Source organism: Hyperolius riggenbachi, chromosome 1 (assembly GCF_040937935.1).
Source record: "Hyperolius riggenbachi isolate aHypRig1 chromosome 1, aHypRig1.pri, whole genome shotgun sequence".
In the NCBI taxonomy this organism is placed as follows: domain Eukaryota; kingdom Metazoa; phylum Chordata; class Amphibia; order Anura; family Hyperoliidae; genus Hyperolius; species Hyperolius riggenbachi.
In genome coordinates this window covers 360,425,334-360,440,529 of record NC_090646.1, presented here as the reverse complement: position 1 = coordinate 360,440,529, position 15,196 = coordinate 360,425,334, and the positions used below count along the sequence as shown (strand labels likewise).

Below are 15,196 nucleotides of genomic sequence, written 5' to 3'. Positions count from 1 at the left end.
CTACATTCAACATACACCAATACAGTAAAGTCCTGGTTATCTGGAAATCGCTGTGCCCCTCCGAACAGCGGACATGTAAATATTTACCTCCCCGGCTCCAGTGCAGGCGCAGTATCCGCTCTCCGCTCGGAGATAGGCGGAAATACCCGATCGCTGTAGGCCCGCTCTACTGCGCAGGTGCACTTCTCCTGCGCCTGCGTAGTAGAGCGGACCCGACAGAGATCGGGTATTTCCGCCTATCTCTGTACGGTTTGCCGCAACAGCGGTCCCGCTGGAGCCAGGAAAGGTAAATAAATCAACGCTTATCAGCGCTTGTCAGCCTTGTCAAATCCTTGTCAGCCTTGTCGAAGGAGGATTCCGGGACACTTCGGGGAGCCAGTGCTGGACCGCCTGCAGCTACAGTGGAGGGGGAAGCCTCCTTGGGACTCCCCGGGGGACCTTGTTTTGTTACAGTGTCTCTTTAAGGGGAAAACCCCTGGAGGTGAAGTGGTTGAAGAATGGGTTCCGTTGCTCCTTCAAAGTTAATATACTTTCAGTTACTGTATTTTAACATTAAATGCAGAGTTCATGGTATGTACCTGCTGTATATAGAGTGGGGCATAGTACTGTATTAGTCAGGCCTATTTTTAACATTAGGTCTCAAGCACACAGAAAGCACTTTTATCCGGCATTCGCTAATCCCTGTCGGTGCTGGATAACCAAGACTCTGCTGCTCTACTGTATGTAGATATAGGAAATGTTTCTGATCCTGAGACCAGGATATTTAACGTAAAATCGGTATCCAATACTGATCAATTTAATATATATATATATATATATATATATATATATATATATATATATATATATATATACTGTATATGTTATTACAGTGCATCTTTAACATCCATTAACTATGTATTACATAAAATAATGTGAGTGATCAGATAACACATACGCATACACAACTTTGCGCCTGTTATCTTCTCACTTGCCATTATTTAATGTATCCTATAGTTAACAGCTGTTATGTTTTGAGAAGTAAGGACCTAGGATGTCTGCTTCCAAGGGGACAATAGGACATGGGAGGGCAGGACTGCATGGTGGCATAGTGGTTAGCGATTTTGCCTTGCAGCGCTTGGTCCCTGGTTCAAATTCCAGTCAGGGCAGTATCTACAAAGAGTTTGTATGGGCTCCCTATGTCTACATGGGTTTCCTCCATGCACTCCAGTTTCCTCCCACACCCCAAATACATACAGATATGTTAATTGTCTTCCCCCTAAAAATAGGCTTTAGACTATAATACATACACAACAGGATACATACATAGACATATGACTATGGTAGGGATTCGATTGTGAACCCCTCTGAAGGACAGTTAGTGACAAGACAATATACTCTGTACTGCTCTGCGGCAGATGTCGGCGCCATATAACTACTAAATAATAATAATAATGGGAGAGGTGTTGCTGCATATGAAAGAGGAGGCTGCAAATGAAAAAGGGCGGAAACAACTGGGGAGCTAGAGGAAAACTGCTGCCCAATGAGAGCTGTACACAAGAGAGGGGCTGTTGTATATAAATGTTACATATGGAAGAGGAAGGAGAGCTGCTGCACATGGAAGGGATGCACAAGAAAGTTAGGTTAGGGGCAGAGGAAGATCTTTCATAATCACCAGTGATCTGCTGTCCTCGGAAGGAACCTCACCCGCCAGTTCAGCAGACTGGAGTGGCAACGGAGTGAAAACGGATCCGATCGACCGATGATCAGATCAATTTTCACGGATCCATTTGCCAGTGTGAACCAAGCCTTATGGATCTGGTGAAGTGGAAACTGGATCCGTTTGGCTGAGAAATTGGCTGAGAAATGGCAGTGTGAAACGGCCCTTAGTGAGGTATATGGTATGTGATATATGGTCTTCCAGCCAGTTGTGTAACCCCAGGATGACAGCATAAGCTGACTGAATTTGTTATGTTCTTTTTGCAGAGCCCCAAGTCTTCTTTCCTCACAGCAGAGAAAAGAGCCAGGTTAAAAAGTAATCCGGTGAAAGTAAGGTTTGCAGAAGAAGTGATTGTCAATGGCCACACTCAGGTATGTAGGCTTTTTGTGGTATAGATAAGCATAAAGCTGACCACGCACTTATACATTTCTACCCTTTGTTCCAAAGCAGAAGAAATCAACTCCTACCTCACAGCACATCAATTTTTAATGGATTCCAGCAGAGAATCCATTAAAAACTGATCAAACCGCGGCATTGCACTGTTCGATTCAATGCAGCGCTATAGCTTATTGATCGTCTGCTACTCCTGCCCTGCCCTCAATCCACCTAAATTTTCCATCCTGTCTGATTGATACTTTCGATCAATTCTTTATCAAAATCAATTGAACTGAACATTTAAAAGAATCATTTCCCATCTGATTAGCTCAGAGTGATCGAATCTGCAGGGAATCGAATGTGAAAATCAATGTGTGTATGGGCACCTTATCCAAGTAATGCAACTGTCCGAGTAAGAAATGGTGCTCAACCAGTTGTGACGTTTTCACAAAATAATTTCCATTGTTATCTGGAGGCTCCTGAACCACAATACATGAGCCTGCAGGTGTACCTTCATTTTTGTATGGGCATCTTAACAGACATTCATGTACTCCATGTATGTGAGTTCTGAAACGGCTGTGTTTCTTATCTCTCACCTTCAGTAGGAGAAAGGAACAATTACTGTAAATTATTTTACAGATCCATTGGGTGGCACAGTGGTGCAGTGGTTAGCGCTTTTGCCTCATAGTACTAGATCAGAAAACGTTTGTGTGGTAAAAAAATATCCTTTCTTCTATCTCTCTCTCAACAGCAGCATTTTTCTGTTTTTTTTAAAAAAACCTAGTACACACTAGCAATAATGGTTGCCCAAATGATTATTCTTGATAATTTCTGGTTGGCCTTTTACTGTAAGAACCTTCTGTTCTGTTGCCTGCTGAGAAGTGTGTACTGCTATGTAGAGAGTGAAGGGAGGAGATGAGCAGGATTGAGCTGCTGGCTCCACCAGAGAGGAATAACAGTTGCCATTGGCCATAGCTTTCCAACATGTCCAATCTCTAGAAAGCAGTTGGTGCAGCAGGGGGATACCCATACAAGTGTTGCAAAGGCACCCAAAACTATCACGTAATATCAGTTTAGATCAACCTAAGTTGCTAGTGTGTATGAGCCTATAGGACCTATGACAGGCACCTCAGATATGTGTCTGTCTGTTCTGAGTGTCAGGAGAAGAGAAAACATTGAAACATTGAAAACATTGAAACAGCAATCTGAGGGTCAACATTTCAAGACTAAAAATAATTCCCAATTATATCAGGATATTGGCTTTTACTCTTGCCACATGCAATACTGTCTTGATTCTGTGATGGAAGATATACTCTAAAGGAAACTTGTAGTGGGAGGTATATGGAGAGTGCCATCTTTACTTCCTTTGAAAAAAAAAAATTTGGCTGCCTATTATACTAATCCTTTGGCTTAAGTAGTGTGACCTACATATGCATTCTGTCAGTGTATTAAAGTGTTAAGAGTGAGAATATCAACGTGACAGCTAGGCAATTTGCACTTTAAAAATGAAATAAAGATGGCAGCCTGGCAGCCTCCATGTCCCATCACTTCAGGTTCTCTTACAAATACAGTTTGACTATCTTGAGTATTTCTAATCCTGTATACATTGTATTTATGTGTTTTATGGCTTTGTATGTGTGCTTTCTAATCCCAGAGCTCACTTGATCGTGTTGTGGACCTTTCCCCTAATTCCTTTCTGTACAGCTAGTGAAATCTCACATAATAGCACATGGGCTTCTTAAAAGTCAGGCATACTGTAAGCATCAGACAAACGTTAGGGCACTCTGAAATTATTTTTGATTGAGATACAGATCGAGAATGTGCATTTTGTTTGTTCTTATAATTTGGGGGGAGGTGGGAGGGAGCAGGGTATGATTGACTTAAGCCTCATCTACACGGTACAATTTTCCATCAGATCGGATCTATTAGACCAGCTTTTCTCAACCTTTCTACCCTGGAGGAACCCTGCAAATAGCTTTTGGATCTCAAGGAAGCCCTGCAAACAATGTTTTGCTCTCGAGGAACCCCTGCATTTATTTTGCAGGAGGCATGGTCATTAAAAGTATGTGTGGCTGTTTATTTCACTACCCCATTACACTGTCACTCATTATACTGTCTTCTGAGCCCTCAATTTAGTGCTTCTTGTTACAGTACCACCTATTACAGAGTGCTCTATTATACTTCCTCCACGATGGGGGAAAATGCCAAGGAACCCCTGCAGAGTACTCAAGGAACCCTGGGGTTCCAGGGAACCCTGGTTGAGAAAGCCTGTATTAGACAGACCACATCGTTTTTTTTACGGCATTGAGCAGTTTTTAGCAAGCAGTCATGGAAGTCTCATCAATATTCATTCAAATTTCTTCTGAAATCTAAAGATTGGATCTATTAGACCAGTGATCTGCAAACTTGGCTCTCCAACTGTTAAGGAACTACAAGTCCCACAATGCATTGCAGAAGTCTGACAGCCACAGTCATGATTCATAAAGGCAAATGCATTGTGGGACTTGTAGTTCCTTAACAGCAGGAGAGTCAAATTTGCAGATCACTGTATTATGCTGGGTACACACTATGAGATTTTATGGTCGATTTACTGTCAGATCGATTATTTCCAAAATGTCCGATTTGCTTTCCGATCGATTTCCGTGCATTTTCCGATAGCTTTCCTATTAAAGTTGACAGAAATCGATCGGAAAATACTCGGAAATCGATTGGAAAGCAAATCGGACATGTTGGAAATAATTGCTCTGACAGTAAATTGACCATAAAATGTCATAGTGTGTACCCAGCATTAGACTGATCTATTAGATCATTTCCAACCAGTCCAATCAGATTGTATTAGATTTTGCAATAGATTTTGGGTACTTATCAAAGCAAAATCTATTGCAAAATTGATCTAAAAACAATTTGGACATCTACACACGATGCAATTTCTTATTAGATCTATCTAATAGATGCATCTATCTGATGGAAAATTGTACCGTGTAGATGAGGCTTGATATTGACTGGTGCAAGGTAGGAAAATAGTCTGCCTTCCTCTCTCAGTTTTTTCTCAGGGAAGTCTTGATTATTTGCCATGGTGGGCATATATTTAACAGTAGTTGTGCCTAGTTTTAGAAATTCCCCTGCATGTTCGTATGTACATAAATACCTGTGCTTTATATTATCTGCCTCTAACATGGTATTTTCTTTTTGTAGGGGAACTCACTTCTTTTTATGCCTAATGTCCTTAAAGTCTATTTGGAAAATGGTCAGACAAAGGCTTTTAAATTTGAGAAAAAGACAACTGTGAAGGTAAAAAGTATGAGTATACTATAAGTAAGGATAGTATATGAGATGTTAATGGAAAAAAAAAAAAGCATAGCATTTGCATCAACTTGAAATTACCATATTTTTCGGACTATAATATGATCCTGACCATGAGAAGGACGTATGTGTAGAGGACAAAAGCCAGGGGAAAAAATATATACTAAACCTGGTGCATCCATGGTGAAGGAGCATCTTGTGGATTATGCCCCTTTTGTACCTCATGCCCCCGTGTACCTCTTGTGTCTCCCTGTGTCCTCCTGTGTCCCCCATGTGTCTGCCTCTATGCTCCTTATGTCCTCCACTATGCCACTTTGTGTCCTCCTCTATGCCCCTTTGTGTCCCCCTCTGTCCTACATTTCTCCCCCTGTGTCCTCCTCTGCATGGGCACAGTACAGGGAGTCCCCGACATTGCGGTGGGTTGGAGGTTTGTATTAGCTGGTGTTCACAAGTCAGGAACTCCCTGCATTTAGACTAGGCTGTTTTCCCCACTTGGGGGAGAAAAAGTGAATCTTATAGTCCAAAAAATATAGTATTAGCATTTCATTGGCTATCCCTAACTATGTGTATTTTTGATCACATATCATTAAATTATATGGAGAACATGGAACCACACATAACGACCGCCTAACGCCGATAGGCGGCGGCTGGTCGTTTGTGGTTTTACATGGAAACGGCCGCTCACATCATACTGCGCTTCTGCGCAGCAGCGCCGTAACAGAGATCGGCGATCCCCGGCCTCTGATAGGCCAGGGATTGCCGGCATCTGATGGGCTGAAGCCTATCAGAGGCGGCGCAGGACGGATCGTCGTCCTGTGCCGCCCAGAGAGAGGTGGAGAGGGAGGGAAAGAGAGGGAGGCTGGGAATCGCTGCGGAGGGGGGCTTTGAGGAGTCGTCCCCCCGCTCGGCCACACGGACCGGCGGCGATCAGACCCCCCCCCAGCAGGTCATCCCCCTAGTGGGGAAAAATGGGGGAAGTCTGGTCGCCCTGCCTCATTGCAGATCTGTGCTGTGGGCTGAAGAGCCCACGCAGCACAGATACGCCAAAAATAGCCCGGTCCTTAAGTGGTTAAAAGGGGGTTCATATATTCACTCCAGGTGGTCATTTTACAATAAAGGTATGAGCAGCTTAAATAAAATTATTTCTTGCAATATGGAATGTTCATTGGCCCCATCAGATTTTAAATATGAAGCAATAATGGTGCCCACTAATGATCCAATCTTTTTTGTCCAATCTTACCAAATGTACATAGTAGGACTGAGTGAATATACTTTGAATATATATTTTAGGTAGTCCCTTAGTATAGTGGGCTCCTAAAGAAAACCTACTAACTAGCAAATTACTGATTTTTTAAGTATTTTTGAAATGGACCTAAACCCAGGAATTGACATTTGCATGCATCCTATCGTGAAGCTGCACTATAAATGTAAAGAAGGCTTAGATGCTTTCCTTGCGTTAAAAGACATCCAAGGCTATAATTACTAGGTAATGCCTAGTGGTGTTGATCCAGGGATTTTATCTGATTGCTATCTGGAGTCGGGAAGGAATTTTTTCCCTTTTGGGGCTAATTGGACAATGCCTTGTAAGGGTTTTCCACCTTCCTCTGGATCAACAGGGATATGTGAGGGAGCAGGCTGGTACTTTATTTTCTGGTTGAACTCGATGGACGTATGTCTTTTTTCAACCTTAATAACTATGTAACTATGTTGCATGAAGCAAACAGAGGCGCCAAAAGAATCAAAATTGCTAAAATGCTTAAAAATAGATAAAGGAGGCAGTAGTGGACTTACCTCCTCCAAGCAGACACAAGAACTGTTAATTTTCAAAATCACAAGCATGTTATTAATAAACTGCAAATAATGGTTTCACAGGAGTGACCCTGCTTCATCAAGCATTATGGTAGGATGATGCAACAGTAGCAGTTCTATGTAATCCCAAGCACCTCTGTCTACTAGAAACGTTATTCAATCTCAAAGCTAAAAGAAAACCGTTAACATCACCTAAACAATGCCATGCATGCATATACCTGCCTTACAGTACTGTGATGGTGATGTATTGTTATCTTATGTGGTTGTAGGATGCTTTTCTCTGAATTTTCTACCTATTTGAAATATAAATATAAACTAGCATTGAACTTAAAAAAAAGCTGATTCTGAATCTCTCATTGGACTCGGATTTTATGGTGACAATACCGCTTTAAGTCACTGACCCAGGGTAAGTATTCAGATCAGATGTTTTGACTCTAGTGTGACTCCACTAGCTGCATGCTTGTGGTAGGTGTGTGACTCAAAAACAACTAAAGCCAAAAGGTCTGCATGACAGCCAGGCAACTAGCATTGTTTACAAGTAAATGAAGAGGGCAGCCTCTGTATTCCTCTCACTTCAGGTTCCCTCTAAGGTCAGGAGAATGCCTGGATTACAATTGCAGGAAAAGTTTAGGCTGGCTATACTTTTCAAGCTTGCAACCCTCACCTTGGCACATGAGTATTCCCTATAGGTTAGTTAGCATACGTGCTATAGCATTCACATGCACACATCCACAAGAACTGTAGTAAAAAAAAAAGTCTAGAATAGCTTATTAAATAAAAAAAAGTGTGTGCATGCTTATGTTATCACTTAACTGCCAAGTTATTAAACTTAACCTTTTACTGTGGCCTAATATGAACCAGGTGAGGGCTGCATTATTTTGCCACCTAAGAGCAGATAGCATTAAAAGACCACAGGTTATTAAAAGCATGCTTTTTTAATTGTTTTTCTAATTTGGAGAGCAGTTTCAAATTGGGACCAATACATCAGTTAAATTCAAGAGCTCCAAGAGGATAAATGCTGGGAGCAGCCTTTATTTACCCAACATGACATGATTCTTTAATCAACGTAAAATATTTCAAAACAGTACTTCCAATAGGAAAACTGTGTGGGATGGATGGAGCCCCATGTATGTGACCTTTCCCTACCCCAGGCACATCCACCCACGATGGCTGATTAAGGGGCTAATAAGGCTTGCAAGGAGAGTTACGCTTAATAAAAAAAAAAAAACAGAAGAGTAAATGATATTTTCACATGCTGAGCATGCATGTCTAGTAATGGGATAGGCGAGGGGGAGGAGCCCAAAAAGTTTAAAAGGTTTAAAATACTTTTAACAAGTAATAAAGTATCTTACCTCAGACAGACGAGAAATAGGGCATCAAAAATATTTATTGTAATACTAAAAAGATGACACCCCTCAGGTCAATATTTACAGTGTTATATTCACAGTGTTATATAACATTCACAATATTCACTTTGTTCAGATCGCCATGCATTTGGAGCCCCTACTAGTAATAGGCACTATAAGTCTGTGGTGATCTCCACATTGTCTCTTTTTTTTGTAACAGTTAAACTTTATTGAAGTTTTTTAACATTTACAGAACAAACCACACACAATGTGGAGAGGCACATTAACTGTTCCATTACAGTAAACAATATCATTATGGCAACAATAAACATTATAATACACTCAGCTTTATTGTTAATGAGATGCGATTTATTGCTGCTCAGATAACAAAGTCATCAGGTATAATTGGTTAAGCATTTAGAGCAGCTGTGCCACTCCAGTGAACATGTATAGATAGAAGGAAGAAAAGAAGAGAAGAAAAATAAATAGAGAGAAAGAAGAGAGAATAGTCCGTCCCCCGCCACCCCCCCATCCCCATAGCGCCACCCCTGGTTTTAAGGAGCAATCGGCGGATCAATCCAAGATTGGGATGAAGCTGGAGTTTGTAGAGTCCATGAATTTATCTTCCCAAATACCCCAGACTTTGTGGTATTTTTTAGAGCACTTCCTGTTTAAGTAAGTGGTTTTATATAGGGGTAGAAGCTTGTTTACCGATTTGGCACAGTTACCCAGAGTAGGCACAGAGGACTGTTTCCAATTTAAGAGTATTTGTTTCCTAGCTTGGAAGCATAACACCCGGACGAGCAATTGTTTATGTTTATTTAGAGACGTCTCTCCAAGATGACCCAATAGCATCAAGGCAGGATCTAAGATAAGGGTAGTTTGGAGTATGGTGTTGATTGTATTCAGTACAGCACTCCAAAACGGTATAATATGAGGGCATGTCCAGAAGATGTGTATAAAACTACCACATTGAGTTTGGCACCTCCAACACCTATTTGAGTTATCTCTGTTTATTTTAAACATACGCTCTGGGGTGAAGTAGATTCTGTGTAGAAATTTGATTTGCTGTAGATGATCTCTAGCTGAGACTACTGTACTTGGGTATTCCTCCAGTATCGTGTCCCAGTCATCTCTGTCAAGGTCAGGAACATCTTCAGTCCATTTTTGTAATGAGGAGTCCAGTTTACTGTTATTCATAGTCAGGAGTTCAGAGTAAATTGTTGATAGCATTTTTGTCAGATCTTTAGTTAATAGTAGCTGCTCAAGGGCATCTGTTTCCAATGTTAAGTGTAGGTTATTGAATCCACATTGTCTCTTATGTGATCTTCACAAAGACACTATGGATATTGACCTGGGGCACGTCGTCTTTCATTGTTCCAATAAATATTTTTGATGCCTTATTCTTCTCACCTATTCTGAGGTAAGATCCTTTATTACATTTTAAATAGTTTTAAAACCTTTTATACTTTTTGGATGCCTCCTTTCCCCCGTGTCCTATAAGCAGCTGCAAGTTCTTGTTTTTGGAGAGCGACTAACAACTTCCAAGAAGTTATCTTCTACAGAACTGCATGGAGATGGAATTCTCCACATGCCTGAGATAGTGGTTGCATGTTTTCTCAACCCGGTTTTGTACGTAGTATTTGAATTATTTATTGCCCATTGGTTTAAATACTACACTGTTGTGGTGCTCCTGATGTTCTCTTTTTCTCTTTCTTCCCCCGGTTCCCACAGTTCACAGGTTGAGCCCATCCACCAGAAACACCCACACACCTGATAATGAGTGAGGAAATATGCTTCTCCATGCCCTTATACCCATTTCATTACAGTAGAGTTGGGCACAGCTCCCAAATTTCAGAAACCTATAGAAGTCCTCAGTTTTTACACATCATAGCCAATCGCTACTGGGCAGGATGCAATTGTATGCAGCCTGGCTACTGCAACTGACCAAAGTCAAGGTCCTCATAAATCAGGCACTTAGTCTATGTGCATTCTACTGATATGATAAAAATACAAAGTTAGGGTTCAAAATGCAAGATAGACTTTGCAAGTAAATGGGTTACATCAGTGCCAAAAGCAAGTGTTTTTAAACAAATGTGCTCTGTGCTGGTTTGGTGGGTTACAGTATCTTAGATTATTTGGTTTATTAATTGGTTGTACTGTACATACAGGATGTCTTTTATGTGATTCCTTTGTTTGTTTGTTTTTATTATGGCATGTTAGAACTCTTTTAAAACTGTGATTTCTTTTCAGGATATAATCATGACCCTCAAGGAGAAGTTGTCGATTAACATAATTGAGCACTTTGCACTAGCTTTAGAAGAGCAATATAACATCTCTAAGCTTTACCTCCTTCATGAAGAAGAACTTATCGAACAGGTGGGCTTTGAATATTCACCCACAAATATCCAGCAAAATGACATTGCTTCTTCACTCTTATTTGTTAAATATTTTTTATTAAGGTGCATAAAACAAGATATGAAAACAATTGTCAGCCAGAAACAGAGGTTAAATCAAACAGAAGATAACATCACATTAAATAACAAGAAAAAATCAAACAAACTATGGATAACAGCCTGATGCTTAAGAAAAATTGTTTTGGTTGCAGCTAGGAACTACAAGGCTCTCAAAGAGCAGTAAGTTGCCAGAACTATACTAACATAAAAACTGTACAAGATTAAAGTAATAGAAATTATTATGGTAACCTTAGTGGAAAGGGTGAACAGCTATAACTAGAGATGGCCCGAATGGTTCGCCCGCGAACTTATTCGCGCGAACTTCGGTGGTTCGGTTCGCAGTGAACCGCAAACTATATGCGAGTTCGACCCGCCCCCTATACTACATCATTAGGGTCAGCTTTGACCCTTTACATCACAGTCAGCAGGCACAGGGTAGCCAATCAGGCTACACTTCCTCCTGGAGCCCCCCCCCCCCCCCCCTTATAAAACGCAGGCAGCATCAGCCTTTTCACTCACTCGTGTGGCTGCAGTAATTAGAGAATGGAGAGAACCTTGCTGCTGACATAGGGAAAGCTTAGTTAGGCTCTTGTGTTAAGCTTGTTAGGTTGCTCTTTCTTGCTGATCTTATTGCTTAAAAGTACTCCTCATCCTCAACAGCTCTTTTGAGAGCTAATGTTGTTCTTGTGATCTATTTTTTTGTTTTTTGTGTGTGTCCCACAGACACTTGTGTTGCATATACAGCCCTGTCAGTCAGTCGCAGCTGCTGGTGGGACATTGGCCCCTTGGTAATTCCTACTGTGCCACTGCCAGGCCCAGCACATTCAGTGACTACCTGTGTGTGTGACAGCTGCACATTTGTAATACCATTCACTGCATGCCCACCTGTTCAGTGCACCTACCTACCTACGTGACCGCAAGCAGTGTTATATACACAGTGTCACTGCACCTGTTGACGGTACCTGTGTTTGTGACAGCTGCACATTTGTAATACCAATCACTGCATACCCACCTGTTCAGTGCACCTACCTACCTACGTGACCGCAAGCAGTGTTATATATGCAGTGTCACTGCACCTGTTGACGGTACCTGTGTGTGTGACAGCTGCACATTTGTAATACCAATCACTGCATACCCACCTGTTCAGTGCACCTACCTACCTACCTACCTACGTGACCGCAAGCAGTGTTATATACCGGTCACTGCACCTGTTCACGGTACCTGTGTGTGTGACAGCTGAAAATTTGTAATACTAGTCATTGCATAATTGTTCACAGTACCTGTGTGACCACACGCTGTGTAATATACCAGTCTGTGCATACCTGTTTAAACAGATAGAAGCGGCTGGGCACATCCAGTAAAACAGACCTTTAATATGATTCCATTAAAATGCAGTACATGCGATTGAAGCAGCAGTCAGCCAAGCAGAGAGAGGGGACACTCCTGGAGGAAGCACTCCTGTGGAGAGTGCGAAACAGCTGTAGACGTTTCTTGTTCATGCTTGTCCCCTCTCTCTCCTTGGCTGACTGCTGCTTCGATCGCATGTACTGCATTTTAATGGAATCATATTAAAGGTCTGTTTTACTGGATGTGCCCAGCCGCTTCTATCTGTTTAAACATTTCACCTGCTGGAACTTTATTTGGGCTTTGAGCACTCCGGAGTGACCCTGGCTGGTAGTCCTGTGCACCTTTTCTTCTACCCATTGCTGTGCATACCTGTTAACTGAACCTGTGCGACAGCTGCACATTGTATTGTAATACCAGTCACTGCATACCTTTCACTGTACCTGTGTGACTGCACATTGTATTAGTCAAGTCAGTGCATACCTTTCACTTCACCCCCCCCCCCCCCCGATATGGACAAAACAACAGGCAGAGGCAGACCCAGAGACAGGCCACCCGGCAGGTCTGATCGAGATCGTGCTGACGTCATTTCGTGCGGCCCTGGCCCAAAGTAGAGTGGTCAGAAGAAGGCACGTCCCATCAACTCCCAAGATTGTCAGGACGTGGTTGACTATTTAACACAGAACACCTCATCTTCCGCAGCCACCAGCGCTACTACAAGTGCCACATCCGCTGCATTTGACACTTTGCAGGAGTTATTTGGGGGGAAATTAACTGATTCACAGACATAATTGTTAAAACAAGATGAAGGCGCTAAGCAAGTTCCACCACCTCATATGTCTGAGTTAGGTGACACTATGGACATAACATGTGAGGAGGAGGGTGATGAAGTACCTGCTATTGGTGCAGTTTATGAGGTGTCTGAGGCAAGCGAAGCTGGGGAGGATGATTATGATGATTATGATGATACAGATGCCACGTGGGATCCTAAGAGACAAGATGACCAAGGGGACAGTTCAGAGGGGGAGTCAGAGAGGAGTAGGAGGAGACGAGTTGCTGAAAGAAGCAGGGGGAGCTCATCTTCAGAAACAGCTGGTGGCAGTGTCCGGCGCCATGTATCGCCACCTATGGACAGCCAGCCAACATGCCCTTCAACGTCAGCTGCTGAGGCCACCATAGTGCCCACACCCCATGGGGGCTCAGCGATGTGGACATTTTTTTGTGTGTCTGCCTTAGATCAGAGCAATGCCATCTGTTCTCTCTGCCACCAAAAATTGAGCCGTGGAAAGGTCAACAGCCGTGTAGGAACAACTGCTTTACGAAGGCACATGGAGAAAAGGCACAAACTGCAATGGGAAGAGCACCAGAGGAAAAGCAGCACACAAAAGAAAAGCCACCCTCCTTCTCCTCTTCCTCCTTCATGTGCATCATCTTCAGCTGCTTTCTCCCTTGCACCTTCACAATCACAGCCACCCTCCTCCACTCCGTCTCTCACCTTGAGCGGTTCCTGCTCCTCTGCACACAGCAGCAGCCAGGTGTCCGTGAGGGAAATCTTTGAGTGGAAGAAGCCAATGTCTGCCAGTCACCCCCTTGCCTGGCGTCTGACAGCTGGCTTGGCGGAACTGTTAGCTCGCCAGCTGTTACCATACCAGTTGGTGGACTCTGAGGCCTTCCGAAAATTTGTGGCCATTGGGACACTGCAGTGGAAGATACCAGGCCACAATTATTTCTCAAAAAAGGCGATACCCAAACTGTAACAAGAAGTTGAAAGGCAAGTGGTGTCATCTCTGGCACACAGCGTTGGGTCAAGGGTCCATCTGACCACGGATGCCTGGTCTGCCAAGCACGGTCAGGGCAGGTACATTACTTACACAGCCCATTGGGTCAACCTGGTGACCTCTGGCAAGCAGGGAGTACGTGGCTGTGCAGCGGACCATGTTGTGACACCTCCACGGCTTGCAGGCAGGCCTGCTGCCACCTCCTCTCCTTTTCCTCCTACTCCTCCTGCTACATCCTCTTCGCTGTCATTGTCCTCCTCCTCCTTGGCTGAGTGGCAGTGGTATTCTACTGGTGCTGAGCTCTTCTCTCCAGCTACACAGCCCCAGCTCCACAGGGCCTATGCTGCATGCCAGGTACGACGGTGTCACGCCATCTTAGACATGTCTTGCCTCAAAGCGGAGAGTCACACTGCAGCAGCTCTCCTGGCTGCTCTTAACAAACAGGTGGATCAGTGGCTGACCCCGCACCAACTGGAGATCGGCAACGTGGTGTGTGACAACGGCAGCAATCTCATTTTGGCTTTGAATTTGGGAAAGTTGACACATGTACCATGCATGGCACATGTGCTGAATCTAATAATTCAGAGATTTGTGTCTAAGTACCCAGGCTTACAGGATGTCCTGAAGCAGTCCAGAAAGGTGTGTGGGCATTTCAGGCGGTCTTACACGGCCATGGCACGCTTTGCCGATATTCAGCAGAGAAACAAATTGCCAGTGAGACGCTTGATTTGCGATAGCCCGACTTGCTGGAATTCGACCCTCCTGATGTTCAACCGCCTACTACAACAGGAGAAATCCGTCAAACAGTATCTCTACAACTACAGTCAAAGGACACGCTCTGGGGAGATGGGGATGTTCTGGTCAAGGTACTGGACACTCTTGCAAAATGCCTGCAGGCTCATGCAGCCGTTTGAGGAGGTGACAAACCTGGTGAGTCGCAGTGAAGGCGCCATCAGCGACTTAATCCCATATGCTTTCTTCCTGGAGCGTGCCGTACGTAGAGTGGTGGATCAAGCTGTAGAGGAGTGTGAACTGGAACAGGAACAGGAGTAAGAGTTGTGGGATCAATTCTCAGCAGAAGCAGAT

General features: G+C 43.3%; 1 protein-coding gene across 3 annotated transcripts in view; it reads left to right on the top strand.

Moving 5' to 3' along the window:
- FRMPD1 (FERM and PDZ domain containing 1) overlaps window positions 1–15,196 on the top strand; it is a 265,938-nt gene that overhangs the window by 187,999 nt on the left and 62,743 nt on the right. For all 3 annotated transcript variants that reach the window (XM_068234237.1, XM_068234234.1, XM_068234236.1), the window contains exons 6-8: window positions 1,966–2,070; window positions 5,270–5,365; window positions 10,786–10,911. In XM_068234237.1, coding sequence (XP_068090338.1) covers window positions 1,966–2,070; window positions 5,270–5,365; window positions 10,786–10,911 — 327 coding nt within the window. The remainder of the gene's footprint in view (window positions 1–1,965; window positions 2,071–5,269; window positions 5,366–10,785; window positions 10,912–15,196) is intronic.